Here is a 15984-nt window from a genome sequence, read left to right as displayed (position 1 = left end):
AATCCATTCCAACATTTTCTCCATTAATCCTTCCTAGCAATTAACCCATGAACTGATGTCCATGAGAAGAAATCCAATTTATTAAATAATATATGGCATATATGGGTCAGCAGAACTCATTTGACATACACTTATCAGAAGCAGCAGTTAAATATTGATATCTTCTATCTCCCTGAACCATAATGCCTACATTTTCAACAGACATGCTGCATTATGGCCTACCATTTTTTTCAGACCCTTTTTAAACTGTATTAGGATTTTAAAAAGCAGTCTTGGGCATAGTCACAACTGTATTGTTATTTATGGCTAAGCTCTGTTTCCTCTCCCTAGACTGAATGTCTCTTATGGCATTAGTATGGAGAGCTGAATACAACAAAGGTAAACAGCATTAGGGATCTCCTATCCAACAGTTCACCAGCATTTAGAGGCAGAGGAAACTCTTTGGGGGTTCTTATACAAATCACAAGAATGGTAACAAACCTTGGACATGATGTCTTCCAATTCACTTCTTGGTTTATATGTTCCATCATCATAGCGAAATCTGTACATCACCTGCTCATTCTTAAACTGGTGCTTATCTGAAACTAAAACATCAGCATGATAGTTAAAATCAGTCTTTTCTCCCCTGCTATACAGGCCAGCTGGTACTTTTGTACCTAGAGATTAATTGGTATCAGTTGGTTTCTGAAGAGAAGACTCAACTTTTCACATCTCTCCTTGTGGATTTACATGCTTCTGTGCACTTCTGAACAGTTTCACTAACAAAAGCCGTTTCCTAAAATACCATGGCTCCAGTAAAATTGAAATTTCTTCCCTTTGCATCAGATTCAATTTATGTAAAGCTTTGGAAATGGCCCTAGTGAAGGCAATTGAGGTTGTCTGATTTTTTTTGTTGAGTTTTGAATAAAGTGCCTGCAAATTCCCACAACAGTTACCACAGCAGTATAGCCTTTTCTGCAGCTGCCTAAAGTTCTGCACTTCCAAAAGCAGAGAGTATTCTGGTGGGAGGAACTACAGCTGGTGGAAGTATTCTTCTACTAAGGTCCTTGTGTTTAGTAGCGAGTTCCTTCTAAAAATTAAACAGCACTTTTGAAAAACTGCTTTTTCAACCAGAATAGCTATTCTATAGTAGAATAGCTTAAAATTCATTGGGTCATGCTATATACTAACAGCCTATAAAGACAAGCGCACAAAAGATGTTGCAGTGTGATAAGCAACCATTTCAAAAGGAGCACTGGCCGAAATCAGAAGTGTTAAAAAAAACATATCCAGTTTCAAACAGTTTTATCCAATGGACCAAATCAGAAGAGGGTTGAAGTCCATATCCAATTAGACATAGGCTTATCCTGGCTCCATTCTAAGGTAAACTATTACAGAAGTGAAAACCTCATAGTGAAGATAGTAATTTGTGGTAGAAACTACTTGTTTCACTGATTAATAAACAGGTGAAAACTATTAGGTTCCAAAGAATATTCAAATTCAAAATAAGCAATAAAGTATCTTCCAGATTTTACAATACCCTGTGTAGAAATGCCATTGTTCACAACTTAACTTAATGGAGACCAGTTACAACTGCATAAAAAAGAGGGAGATCTGGAAAACAGCAACCCAAGCAGAGAGCAGATGAAGGTAGGGTAGCTTAGTCACAATTATCTTTTCTGCCTTTGCCAGTGGAACAAAACTGTAGCTATGCCTTTGTGCTGGAGCACCCTTTAAGATTTTGGATGCAGTATTTCACAGCATAGACTGTGTTTGATGAACTGAAAGACAATCGGGATTTTTACTATTTAAGGTGCACATTAGACTGAGTTTGATTACCCTGAGACAAGGGATTGCACTGGGTTAGAGCAACTCAGAAGTACCAGGATTCAGTTTGAGACTTAGCCTTCCCCTTGCAGAGTGGGTAGAGTGATTGCTTAGAAGGCAAAAAACGGAAATTCTGAAGACTTTTCCTCATCATGTACAACACGCCGGTCTGTGAATATGTCATAAAGATTCCTATTTGTGGTGATATTTTTCACAGAGTAAAACAAAATTTGCTGGATCAGGTGCATCTACTTTTCTATATGGTTGAATCTCTGGCCTGTGTTAGACTCTCTTCTTAGAGAGTCTGTCTGCTCTGGATTTTGTGTTTTGAATTCCATTGAGAACCAGGTCTGCACAAAGTGTCTTTTGTGGCCAGCACACAGTAGATGAGGTTCTGATCACTTGTACTGTCTGTGGCAGGTACCAGAACTTGCACATCAGCAGTCCCAGATAAAAAAGACAGAATAAAAGGAGACAGAGGAAAAGGAGTGATAAAATGCACAGAGCTCAGCACTCTGCCACTCAGCAATCTTCTATGGCCCTGCTTCTCAGGCAGGCTGAAAGATCAGCAGTTTTCACCTGACAGTAATGTTAAGCCAAGTGAAATCAAAAGATAAAAGATATTGCTTAATATAGAGGAAGGGTAAGGGCTTCATGGTGGTGCTTAAGTTTTAAGTTCTTGATATATGAGGAGACACAGAATGGAAAATTTTCTTTTATAATGATTTATCAAGATTTCAAGGGGTATTTCCTTAACTAAATGTAGCACTGCAAATACTTTCTAACGTCTAGCGCTAACTCTCATTATATACAATAGTATCAGGACCTCAAGGTAAAGGTAACATTAAAACCAATCAGATGTGCCTTGCTCAGTGTGTTTGAATGAGGGAAGCAGTGGATATGACAGCACAACTTCCTCTGAGCTGTAAAATTTGTGTTTAGATAGGGAGGACACTGCCAAAAGGGTCAGAGTATGAAGCTGCAGCAGGGTAAACGCTCACGAAATAGCAAGTCTCAGAAGAGCTTTTTGCATTGACAGTTCAACTGCACACATTAAGAATTCAGGCAAGTAAGGGTGTGAATGCAAAAGAGTAACCTTCATTCAAAGGGGGATTCCTACACATTGAAGACAGAGCGTTCCAGTTCTCCAGAGCCAGAGTTAGGGACAAGTACTTAAAAGCATTCAACGCTTGTGACCTCGTGCATATAAAATCTCACTTGAATCTGACGTGATAGGCTTCTCCCTACACATTTTAGCAAAAACAAATATTTTGTTACCTAAGCAAGCATCAATTCCTTCCAGTCTTTGGCCTTTTTAAGTCTGAATGTGCCAAAAAGTATGTCTAGGTAACTGGGGGTAAAAGTGTACGGGTATGAAGGATTATCATGCTGCTAATATTAGATTTCTCTGTGGTAATTAAAGGAAGAAAATATACATTATTTCTTAATAGTGTTGTCACCTGAAAGACAAGTTTATGGAGATGTGATACCAAGAGATTAAAGCAATACTTGCCTAATTAAACGGTTCCCCTATTTAAATTGGTTTCCAAGAGATTGGAAATGGTCTGTATGGAAATACAGACCATTGGTGATTTGAGACCTAAATGCCTTATCCCTTTGAAGTACATTTTGCAGCTAAACTCACCTGAGAACTGAAATTGGGACATTTGCTGCTTAAATAAAATATGAATGTGTTGCTCTGTCTGCATACCAAAACATGAAAATAGCAGGAAACAGCAGGAGATACCTGAAGTTAAAGGACATCATCTGGCAAAAGTCCTTGTTTAGTAGAAAGGCAGACAGCAAAGAAAAGTTTCAAACAAGTGCCTTGTGCTACCCACCGCTACATGACTTCAAGGTCATCTGCTGGGTACAATGAAGAAATATAATGCATTGCTATGTTAAAGAGAAAGACTTTTGCAAAATGAGCTGAAAATAACAAATCCCACAGAAACCTTCCATCATGTCTTCTCTCTCCAAGAAGCAGTCTCACAAGAAAGAATGACCCAGCATCTGGAGCCCCTCACTCTTTTTTACCTGTGCACCATTCTAAAAGAGTACTGCTGAACTTTTATTTGTATTGTTGATGTCCCACATGGAAAGCTGTATTAATGATCACTAAAGATTTTCAACCACACAAAACATAAATGAATACATACCTGATATAGTCTGTGTACACGACAACAAAGATATTGCAGAGAAATAAAGCAACTGCAGTCATAAATGCTTTTAGGATACCCAATGAGTCTTGTTTTAATCCCATTAATCCCAAAAGTCACTAACAACTGAGCATTTGATGGGTATAGTACAGAAAAGCATTCAAACATCATATGAACACCCTCAGTCAGTTTTCCACCCTCATTTCCAAGGCATTATTGAAATCTGGCATCTCTTTATGGCATGGAGCACTCACCATGATGAATAATTCCATTTTCCAATAGTGCCTGTCCCAGGTTGACCCCTTCCTCAGGTTTGCTTATCTCCCCAATCTCTGTGAGCCATGATACAAACTCACTGCAAAGGAAAGCAGAACAGAAACAATTGTCTTTTTCTCTCTGAATATAAGCAGACATATACCTGCAAGCCCTCAGCCAACCACAGGTGACACCGTCCTTGAAGCATGTGTGAAAACTGTTGTGAGGAGTGATTCCTCTTCTGTGCGGCTCAGTTTTGTACATTTCTGGCAGAAATGTTCTGCAGAATATCCAGATCTCCTGTTCATGACTTTTCCCACCACTCCTCTTAGGTCATCATAATTAACAGACACACAAAATGAGGGAAGACCTTGCTGAATCTATAAAGCTGCTGCAGATCCTTACTTTATGCAGACATTTGAAGGGGAGCAGGAAAGCAAGATTAACTAATGACCTTAAAAAGCTTATGCACAAAAGAGAAAACAGCTATTTCAATTCAGGCTACTCATCCAACCAGAGTTCATGGTCTGACTTCATTACATAGTTCACCTTTCTTCACTGGCTCTGATTCTTTTCCCCCTCAGTGTTGTAAGTGTGCTGGCTTTAAAAGGAATCACAGTAAGACTTAGGACAGAAGATTCAAACTCACTGAATTCAAGCACAGAACAGCACAAGTGCCCCTAACAGGTTAATTTAAGGTCATTTACTGAAGCTGCTGATGGTGAGATACATAAATGATGTTTCTAATTTACAAACAAAAGGTGCTAAGTCTGTCTGCATAAGCAGCATGAAATAAAACCTCTCTCTGGTGAGGGGCAGAGTTGCACACATGGGCAGAATACAAAACAGAAATGGATAAATACGTAGGATGTTACTCAATTAGAAACAGTAAGTACAGAAAAATTTACATTGCAAGTACTGCCAGAGCCCTAGGGGGATCAGAGTTGTTTGCCAAGTTAATTATTAATTACACTAGAAATGTGTTAAATTCATAAAGAAAGAACAAAAGGAATATATAAAGTAGCACAACATATGGGAAATCTGAGTTCAATAAACCACTTGGGTGCTTGCCAATCTGCGGAGGATTGCTGCTTATCAAAACCAGCATCCATGCCTCCAACTGTGGGCTCTAAATGAAGTATTTTTAGTCTCTTCATGTTTATCAGAACTGACTCATCTAAGCTGTAGGTAGTATTTACATCGTGCCTTTAGAATAACAACAACAACTTCAATAACAAAAACTTCATTTTGCTGAGGGGCCACTCTGTCATAATGTAGAAGCAGCAGCAGAATCTATTCAGCTGCGCCAGGGGAATCCCATGGAAACCAGCAGATTTTGTAAAACTCCTAAAGCCGTAGGCTGTAGTGATGAGTCAGGCTCTGTATCTCAGAAGGAAAGCTCATCCTTAATTTCCCAGTGATTCTGAACTGTTTCTAAAAGCTTTCAGAAGCTGAAACACAGAACATAAACTGCAGAAGGAGAAGTAAGAATAGTCCTCCCTATCGATTACTGGGAATACAAGACATATACCCTGTGGACTGCCCCATCCCATACCTGCTGGCCACTGACAGTAATCATGTTAGGTGCCCGGGCTGATGCCCAGTCACTACATTTTCCATCAAGTGCAATACGTCTATGACAGTTTATAGCACTTAAACAACTGCCCTAAACCACAGCAGAACATTGCTGACCTCTACGTCTTTCATTTGGACCTGGAGTTTATTGGGATTCTAAATGCAAGGCAGTCATCTTAAAGTCTGAAATTGAGCATTGGAAAAACAAAAGAAGCGAATGTACTCTCGCAGCTCTGAAGCTTCAGCACTATGGGATAGTTTTCTTAAAATTTACTGTGAGACTTGTGTGGTATTTGATTCATAAGCAAAATCAATCATCATTTGCTCCAAAAGTTTTACAAAAAACTGTAAAGTGTGTGATCCAGAAATATTCAGAGGTGGGTTTTTTTTTAGTGTATGGTAGACTTGCTAAAAAAACATCAACTTACAAAGTGAACGGCAAAACTTGTTTCCTCATCTTGTTCTAAGCAGTTCTCAGTATACCTGAGAGCATCCCCACTTCTCTTACTGCCATGCTGAGTTCTCAGCTAGCATGCCAGCCAAGACACTATTCCCAGCTCTTCCCCTGAAAGTAAGGGACTGAGAACAGCTAGGTTTCTACTCAGGAAATACAAAGGAAAATCCAGCTGAATTCAGGGTCGTGCAATATGATCAGATATGTCTGGAATCTCTTGAGATTAACAAATTCTCTCTATCACAAGCTCAGTACAGGTCAAGGCTTTGCAATCAATTTGGTGCAGTCCTGAAAAGAAGCATGGCAAACAGATCATTTACATATATTGGCTTCAACACCCAGACTGCAGATCATATCACCGCTCATATGCCTCAATGCCAGTACACCCAAAGAGTGGTCAGGAAAAAGGATTTGCAGACCAGTGCCATAAACAGCCTTATAAATAAACGCATGATATTTCTAAGGTTGTTAGAAGTAGTTCATGCTTTTTTTTTTTTTCCACTACAACCACATTTTATTTCTTGAATTATTAGATGCTATCTAATATCCAAAGGCCAAGAGAAAAATTACTTTTGTGGCCTTAGTGTTACTCTCAGCTGCATTTACCAGAAAACCACTAAGTACATCTCAGCACACTCCTTAGTTTCTCCCTGTCATGGTTTAACCCGACCAGCAGCTAAACACCACACAGCCGTTCGCTCACCCTCCCCCCTCCCTCTCTGGGACAGAGGAGAGAAATTGAAAGTAAAGCCCATGAGTTGAAATAAAGACAGTTTAATAAGACAGGAAAATAATAATAACAATAACAATAATAACAATAATAATAATAATACAACGATGATAATAGTACTACTACTAATAATGTGTACAAACAAGTGATGCACAATGCAATTGCTCACCACCCGCAGACCAATGCCCAGCCTAACCCCAAGCAGTCTGCCCCCCTCTCCCGGCTAGCCACCCATATATATTGTTTAGCATGACGTCAGATGGGATGGAATACCCCTTTGGCTAGTTTGGGTCACCTGTCCTGGGTCTGTCCCCTCCCAGCTCTTGCTGCACCCCCATCCTGCCCATTGGCAGGACAGAGCAAGAAGCTGAGATGTCCTTGGCTCAGTATAAGCACTGCTCTGCAACAATTAAAACATCGGGGTGTTATCAGCACTCTTCTCATTCTAAGCCAAAACATAGCATTCTACCAGCTACTAGTAAATTAACTCTGTTCTAACTGAAAGCAGGACACTCCCTTAGGCAGAAATATCTGAAAAAAAAAAAAAGAATAGGTCACAGCCAAAAAGCATTGTTCAGGGCAAGCCCTGGGAATGATATGAAAAGTCTGTGAGTCATGACTGCATTGCACCGACTGAGTTGCACTCAACTGAGTTGCCCAGGACTGCATTAACAAGCAACTCAAAAGACATCAGCAGAAGTTTTTGTTTCTTTGTTTGTTTTGTTTTGTTTAGAATGGCAGAGGCTGGAAAATTAGCCAAAATAATGCTTTTGTCAGAGATCAGGATACCTGTAGGCAGCCTGGTCAAATCTCCACAAGAGGTTTTCATATAGCAATAACATTACCAGCCTATGCTACTAGACTGTATTCTGTCAGGCTGAAAGCCAAAGCATCATTTCGGCACGCTGTAAACAAGGAGTGCTGCCTGCAAAATGCCATTACAGAGACCACAGGGAAGGAAGGGAAATTAATGGATAATCTTTCGTTTTTGTCTGCTGCACTGGCAAACAGGATATTCAGTCCTGAGAGCAGGACAGCTCTGCTGGATTTAAACCTTATCTGGTCAGCATCTACTTGCATACAAAAGAGGATACAGGTTAGGCCACTAAGAGCCCAGAGCTTCTGGGAGTTAAGATACTTTTTTTACTCCTTTGGCTGATTTGAAACAGCTGTTGTGTGTTACTGTACAACAGAAGAAGCTGTCACTGTTCAGCATAAAATAGAAATTGGTGATTAATTTTAATAAAAATTGTAATGAGGGTTAGGCCTTTTCAATAAGCTCCATCAAAGCACATCTAATCTGACCTCACAATGCCATTCGCAGAAAATTCAGAGTCCATTCTTTAATTGCTATGAAAAGGGCTTTTCAATTCAAATGCCACTTACTTGCCAAGAAAGCACTTGGGAACAGTACTTAGTTTTCTCCTCCTGTCTTTGATAAGGTTCACTTTCTTGCTCATCATCATTTGGTACAGCTTCTCTCCTTTCTCTGCAATCATGACGTATGCATCCCTCTCCATTCCCAGTTTCAAACCTGGAATACAAAGCAGGATTTCCTTCAGACCCTTAGCATTAGAAAAAAGTGGTTCCTCAAAGTCAAATGCTGAGGCCAAGCAGACAGTGATAGAAACACAAAAATGAAGAGGTTTATTTTCCAAATAAAAGGGAAATTGGATCACTTATTGATCTGAGTGCAAATCTGTCATCGGTGCACGTAGCACATCAGAGAGGTTCACAGCTTTTCTTCCCAGTTTTTAAAAGTACCTTTAAGCTTATGGGCCCATCACAGCACAGAAGTAGAATGGTTTACAGAACATGGATTAAGTTCCAAATAAAGAGAGAGAAAATATATACCTTTTGAAACTGAATTCCTGTTGCAATTTCACTTTTGACCCTGAAATAACTGCCTTCATAAGGCGTGTTCAAGGCACCTCTATGCTTGACAGAGCAGATGACTTTTTGAGTGTTCTATTACTTGAAGCCAAAAATACAGAACTGCTGACATCAAATTCACATCCTCAAATAAATCAGAGGTAGACGGGAACATTATTTTCTCATCCTTTCTTAATTAGCCTATTTACTAATACCCCTAGGCTAAAATTCAGTTTGAAAATCCTATTATCCAGTCATTGAAAGAAATACTGAGTGATTTAAGGAATGATAGATAATTGGATACAGAGAAAATTTCACCTCCACTTTGTATGAGTTACCACATAGCACGTTAACTTTCAAAGTGGTATAGTCAGGAGGAAGATCTCTGAAAAGAATAGCTTTCTATGTTACAATAACTGTCCTTGTAACTCACATTTTCTGACATTCTTTAAATTTGTCAAAAAAGCCTGGAAAATGAGTTTCGTCTACAAATAAAGTGCAAATTGCTTTAAGAGGACAGCACATTAAAAAAGTTGCTTTGCTGCAGAGAACGCTTTGTCACTTCTAGCCTGAACTAACCATTTTGTTTTCTGGCTATGCTTTGCTACATATACGTTTCCTAGGCATATATGTGCATGTATGTAAATCATGGATTAGATTTAGATAGTCTAGTGCAGGTCCAAAATTGAATCGGACTCAGCTGGGGACCTGAAATTGCACATTTGAACTTTTCAGAGAGAAAGGCATGAGCCTCTTGAGTTTCAATCAAGTGCTCTGAATGCTGTTATGCTCGTGCTTTTTTTTTTTTTCCACTCCTCTTTCCTGTATCTCACCAAAAATCACCTGACATGCAGAGTGTTGAAAATACAAATCTCTAAGTGCATTAGCATAACTAACTAACTAACAGAGCAGGAAGCAAGACTCGGCAGACATTTGTTCTCCTAATCATGTTTTGAGTCATGACCAGGACTCTTCTGAATACAGGCAGCACAAATTCACTTGCAGACCTAGGGAACTCTGAGTCTGAAACAGTCTCATAGTTTGGGCATCTCTAAGATCAATTCAAAGTCTGAACTGGCCTTGGATTTACTTGCCTAACTTTTACAGAGACTGACATTAGGTAGAGTTTAAGTGATCAGTGCAAGGCTAGAAAATGAAAACTGTTTATTTGTTGGGAATAGCAGGTCACCTAACTGCATTTACATTCTGTTGCTTTATGGTAAGATACTGAACTTGTCAAATTAACAAATGAACAGTCTTCTGTGTCACATCAGAGCTGCCTTCTAGCTTCCTCAGAATGCTTAATGCATTTGTTTTAAAGGCTTGACATGCATATTCCAGGAATTAGTCTTGTGCAACACTGTCTTTCAAATACTGCATTTCTTGCATGTGTCAGATATGTGGCTACATGTTTTGGCTCTACAAATCACCTGGTTTATTGCTGTTATTCTTCCATCATCTTCCCCTAATGATTTGATCCAATTCAATGCAAATGCTGACACAGGTAGCCGAGGCTAATTTGCAACATGAACTCGTGATAGAAACCAGCCTGTGTAACAGTACACTTCTCATGTGGTCTTACATCACCAAATTCCCCAGGCTCTGATGTAAATGGCAGGCTGGAAAGCACATTCTACCCAACTCATCCTACAGAATTGGGAATCCCACCAAACTTTCTAATCCAAACACAGATAGCTCTATGACTTTGCAATTACTCGGATCCAAAGGAGATTTTACAATAAAGTCTGGAATGTCTGCCAGAATATCCGTGCTTATCCATGCTCCTGTCAGCTGCCACATCATAAAGCCACATGACAAAAAATGTCAGAAAAAAACAGAGTAGCCAACGCTGCATGGAAAACTTTGACAAACTTTCTATTAACGAACAATTCCTTTCCCTTCCTGATATTTCACTCACCTAACTATATTCTCAAGCTCCCTGATAGTATTTGGTTTGTTTTCTTAGTTCAGTCTTTTTACTTCTTATCGAAATTCTCTTTCCTCACACATTTTTCTTGAGGCATAGGAAATTCCACAGAGTGCTAGTGACCTCATAAAGAAAAAACTCACTCTGAAATGAAGACTCACTGGATCTTTTGGAGATATGATTTAGCACTCTGAGGGTAAAACTAAGGGCCAAGAAATGTATTTTATTTAAAACATGCAGAACTGCAGCATTGATCAATGAGTACAGATCAGCAACTCAGAATGTTAAAACATTTCTTTAAAAAAAAATCAAAACTGATTCTCTCCGTTGCATTGAGGTAGTCCTTTTGAATTCACACTGTGCTTGATCTACATTTGTAGTGTAGTATCCTTGCTATTATCAAAAGGTGCATAACATGATAAGGTATGCTAGAAATATTTTACATTCTGATAATGTAACACTGCAATGTGATTTGTGTTTATCAGATTAGGTGTTTTACTGCTGCAAAATATTGTAACATAAAAAATAAGGTTTGGATTGCAAAGGACATTAAAGGCTTTAGAGTCCCCGCTTTCATTGAACTTCTGTGACAGATCTGTAAGTTTCTTAAACTTTAAAAGTTCTTTAAAAATTTAAAACATTATAGCATAGCAAGTACAAGTCCTAAAAACATACTACTGATAACGGGGTTCAGACTGACCTCTTTCAATACTGGCATGGATGAGCAATTAGATCTTTAATGGAGTGGTATCTGCACATAGGGGAATCCCTTCTAAAAGTCAGGCACAGAACATTTTAAAAGAAATGTCATTTCCTCTGGCAGTGAGCTACTATTGTTCCCATTCAGCAAACAGGGAACTAGGTTTACTTGTGAAGGATACTTCTGAATTAAAAAGGAACTCAGAACTTTTACCACCCACTGCTTCACAGCTTTCCAACCCTGCTCCTATTTATTGTACAACATAATTTTAAGATAAGCTTAGTTCTTCTTTCATTCCACGAGAAAAGATAAAAGTGACAAGCACCTGCACTCATTTGTCACTGCTCAGTCTAAATTTAAACATTTCTCTTTTTTTCCTCCATGAGCTGTTCTGCTTACTTTGAGATCATGTCTTTATTTTACTAATATATTTATTTTACTTTTTAATACAAAACATTTTTATCTTATTTACAAATTAAAAATTAAAAAAAAAAAGTTTAATTTTTTTCAGTAACTTAATGCATCAAAGAAACCGACCCTTTGGTAAGTGAAAACAATTTGATAAATATTACTAACACAAGCCCATAAAATAAATAAAAATTGCACATATTCAGAAACAGTTATTTTCAATCACTTGAGTTTCCTTGTCATTAAGGATAGATGTTAAGTCTTTCTCAAAACATGGAGGAAAAACTGCAACCTTTTCTCTTCCTCTCAGACTTATTTCCACATGCCAATTAATTTCTCCTTTTTACACAAATTCATTCAATGCATTAGAAAATACTTTATCCACTTACTCTCTCTCTGCTCTCTTTCCTTGATTATAGCATCCAGCCATTTCTGCTTGTCCTCTGCAGTCTTGGCCATACAGACAAACCATTTGTTTTTGGCTGTGTTGTGTATCTTCCAGCCATTTGTCACCGTGTAGCCGTTGCTGTGGTAATCTGCTGTAAAATCCCAAAGCACAATACACACGATGAATAGAAGGCCTGCTTCTTGAATCAGATCAGTGTGCAACACCTTTATTAAAATGCTCTTATTTGGAGAGCTTGATTTTTGAGGTGTTCCTTATGCATCAGTCTTACTGACTGTCCATGTGGCTGGCTGTTACTTACCACCCTGGAAGTACAAACATTAATAGGAGTATCTATGCCTGTGTTGTTCAGTTTGAAAAATCTGTTCCCTGTGCAAATTATGTAAAAAAGGTCTGTAATCAAGGATCCTTGTGACTCCAGGGCAGTGAAACCTCGGATTTGGAAGAGCCCTGACAACTTTTCTCATGAAAATCCACAGTGGGCACACTAATGACTGAAGTTCTATTCAAATAGATCACCATATTCCTATTCCTAGCACAATACTTCGCCCACAAAGCTGTCTTCTCTACAGCTTCAGTCCTAAGAGGTGCAACCTTTGTGGATGAAATCATAAACTCATCAATTCTTCCAGCTTGTGTCAGGACATGCAACAGCTATTCCCATATTTCATTCTCAGCTACATTCCATGCTTCTGATTTGATGCTAAGACTAATATTTGGTAGTATTCTAAACTAGAAGATGACCTAGAAGTTCTGTTATTTTAGCTATAATAGCTTAAGATGTAAGAAAAGAAAGAATGGAAAGAAGTTTAAAAATCTTTTACTAAATTAACTTGGATTAAGAGAAAAAATAGACAAGCTTCTGGATACATAAACTTTGTAAGGTCATTTCAGAATGAAGGACTAATGCCTGAAAGTATGACCAGTCTTTCAGCTGTGTGAGTTGGTCTAAGAATTAAGACATGGGATGTTACACAACTACCTAAGACTTCATTAAAGGAGAAGGATGAATACTTTTGTGCCAATTTCCCACACAAGATTTGGACTTTCTGTGTTGTGAAAAGACAGTATTTCTTCTCTTACCTGTTCCATCCTCCACATTCTCCACCTCCATGACTTCTGTGTTTATTCGGCCTCTGAAGATATAAAGGGACCCATTGATTGACTTTGTCCGTTTAGATGCTTTTTTCCCAGCAACTCTGCAATTAGGATTTAGACTGTTAGATACACATTAAAAAATAGCATAACGTATATGCAACACAGCTTGTTTTGGATTCAACGGGCGCAGGAAACAAGAGCACAAATCAATCCGAGATATGACTATTAAAAAAGGATTTGAATATAGAGTGTCATGATATATGGCCACTCTCAGATTGTAAGTAACTTGAATACTCAGTCAGTTCACAAATAAACATGTGCAACAGTATCAGTACAGCAGGAAAGGGCTTATTTTACAAGACTATGTGAAGATTGGGATGTATTTAAGATTTACATTCTTTACAACTGACTGAAATGACAGTACAACTGAACTGCACGTGGGTTTGGGATAAGAACTGCAATATCACCTGAAAAAAGGTTACATTTGCCTCCTTTTTGCCTACAGCTTTGAGAAACTTGTGGTAGGTGTATGAAGTTCCAAATATGAAATGAAGCATGCAAAGAGGCTGGTATCACATGGTCTGTCACGTGTGTTCAACGTCTCTGCATGTGGCATCTGATTTTTATGTCTACAATAGGTTTAAAACTATCCGACTGACACCTGCCGAGCTTTAATATCTAAGAACAACCCTGTTATGTGAACCGAAACATGACTGGTCAAATGATCACCGTTTGAGATGGCAGGTGTCCAAACTCTGTGCAGTGAGGGAATTGTGGCAACTTGCCAGGTGCTCATAAGATCCAAAGAGCATTGAAGTAAAAAACAGCTGGAAAGAAGATTTCTGTCAAAGTGAAATATTTGTGATAAACTGAGGTGCGATGAGAATCACCATGCTTTTTTTTCTGAACAATATTTCCTTTTACAACTAGTTTAGGTGACAAATATACCTTTGGTGATGACCATATATTTACATCCAATCAGACCGACAGGGACTGAGAGCTTGGAGCTATTAGATCATTTCCTAAAGATGTCTGTTAGAGTCAGGAAAAAAAAAAAAAAAAGAGCTGTACTGGCAGCCTTATAAAACTCTTTAAATACTCAGCCCACTTCCCCACATGAAACATATTGTTCCTAACATCAGGATTCAATTTAAACAGCAGTCTATGATACCACTAAAAACACAAAATAATACTCAGCTCTGAAAAAAATCTATGTCATCAGTCTGTCAGGCTTCCCAAAGCTTCTGCAAAGGATGAGACTGCAGTCTTAGATCTAAAATCACAGTTCTAATTCTGATTTTAAACTCGTTTTGAAACAGTCTCAACAAAGCTACCTCCAATTTATGCTGTTGTGAGGAGATGATGCCCAAATTCAAATGGCTGCATTGTTGACTATTTACTGAAGATCAAGGGCACAATTCTGACTGCTCTTTTTGATCAAGGAAAACTCCAGTGATTTCTACAAGCATGGTATAAATGGGATAAGAACCAAGTCGCTCAATTTCAAATTGCAAACTGACAAAGAAAGGGTGTGGTTTCTTTTTGGTTTGTTTGTTTTTCTTCCAAAATCTGTGTTCCACTAACATGTTGGTTGTTCATCAAGCACCTGGTCAAATGATCACAGCAGCACAACTGGATAGACATTCATTTCCATCCTGGACTAATTACAAATAGCAGCTAGACAGAGGAAATATCCAAAACTAAAGTCACTCAGCAATCCCTAAATATATATTTTTCATTTGGCAATTACAAACAGACAACACAATTCAATTCACAATATTCAATTTTTTTAATGGAAATCAGATTCTGGGCATTTCATCAGCCTAAGATACATTATTAGACAAAGATAAACAATATCGATCCTTTGGGGAAATCAAAGTGCTACAGCAGCCTCCTCGGAAATCAAGCCAAACTACAGAGCAGCTCAGTAACATCCCTGTACAAAAACAGAGGGTTGCTTAAAAGGCAGCAGAACATTTTGTTTTCTAAATCTTAGTATTCTGGGAAAAATGCCTGGACAGCGGGAGGGGCTAGGCTAACCTGAACTACAAACAGGACTAGAAAGACAGTTTTTAAGAGCTCTGAAGAATCAAAGAATTAGATATCAAGTTGATTTTTTAAAGGAATAGTTGTCTTTTAGACAACTCTAATTTCTGAACTCTGTTTCATATGAAAGAATGAATTTTGATAAATTGGTGAAGTGTCAAAATAAAATATTTTTTATTTCTTGCTTTATTTCAGCAATGTCAGAATGCTTTAGTTAGTTAACATTAGAAGTCATTTAAGATTAAAGTGCTATTTTTTCTTTTAATTTAAATATTTATATTACATTGTAATAATTTCTAATATAGATTTCACTTTAAAATTGTATTTTACATTATAGAGTTTCACTATTATTCACACAAAGTATGAACACTAGTGTCATGATTTTTTTTCCCAGCTTAACAGTTCCAAAATTTTCATGAACAAAAAAATGGAAATTTAACCCACTTTTTGAAACAGAAGAATTTTCTTTGGATAAAACACTCTAGTTTTTGAGAAGTTCTAACTGGTTTGGACATTCCACTTGGTCATCGCCAGTAAAGAGGTATAAA

General features: G+C 38.1%; 1 protein-coding gene across 4 annotated transcripts in view; it reads right to left on the bottom strand.

The window, feature by feature from the left end:
* Window positions 1-15984, bottom strand: part of PREX1 (phosphatidylinositol-3,4,5-trisphosphate dependent Rac exchange factor 1) — a 176386-nt gene that overhangs the window by 51017 nt on the left and 109385 nt on the right. For 3 of the 4 annotated variants that reach the window (XM_068701012.1, XM_068701011.1, XM_068701014.1), the window contains 5 exons: window positions 13376-13491; window positions 12276-12425; window positions 8366-8513; window positions 4220-4320; window positions 481-584 (listed from right to left, as the gene is read on the bottom strand). In XM_068701012.1, coding sequence (XP_068557113.1) covers window positions 481-584; window positions 4220-4320; window positions 8366-8513; window positions 12276-12425; window positions 13376-13491 — 619 coding nt within the window. The remainder of the gene's footprint in view (window positions 1-480; window positions 585-4219; window positions 4321-8365; window positions 8514-12275; window positions 12426-13375; window positions 13492-15984) is intronic. The other variant, XM_068701013.1, reaches the window with a different exon arrangement.

Source organism: Anas acuta, chromosome 16 (genome assembly GCF_963932015.1).
Source record: "Anas acuta chromosome 16, bAnaAcu1.1, whole genome shotgun sequence".
Lineage (NCBI taxonomy): Eukaryota > Metazoa > Chordata > Aves > Anseriformes > Anatidae > Anas > Anas acuta.
This window is presented reverse-complemented; position numbering and strand designations above follow the sequence as displayed.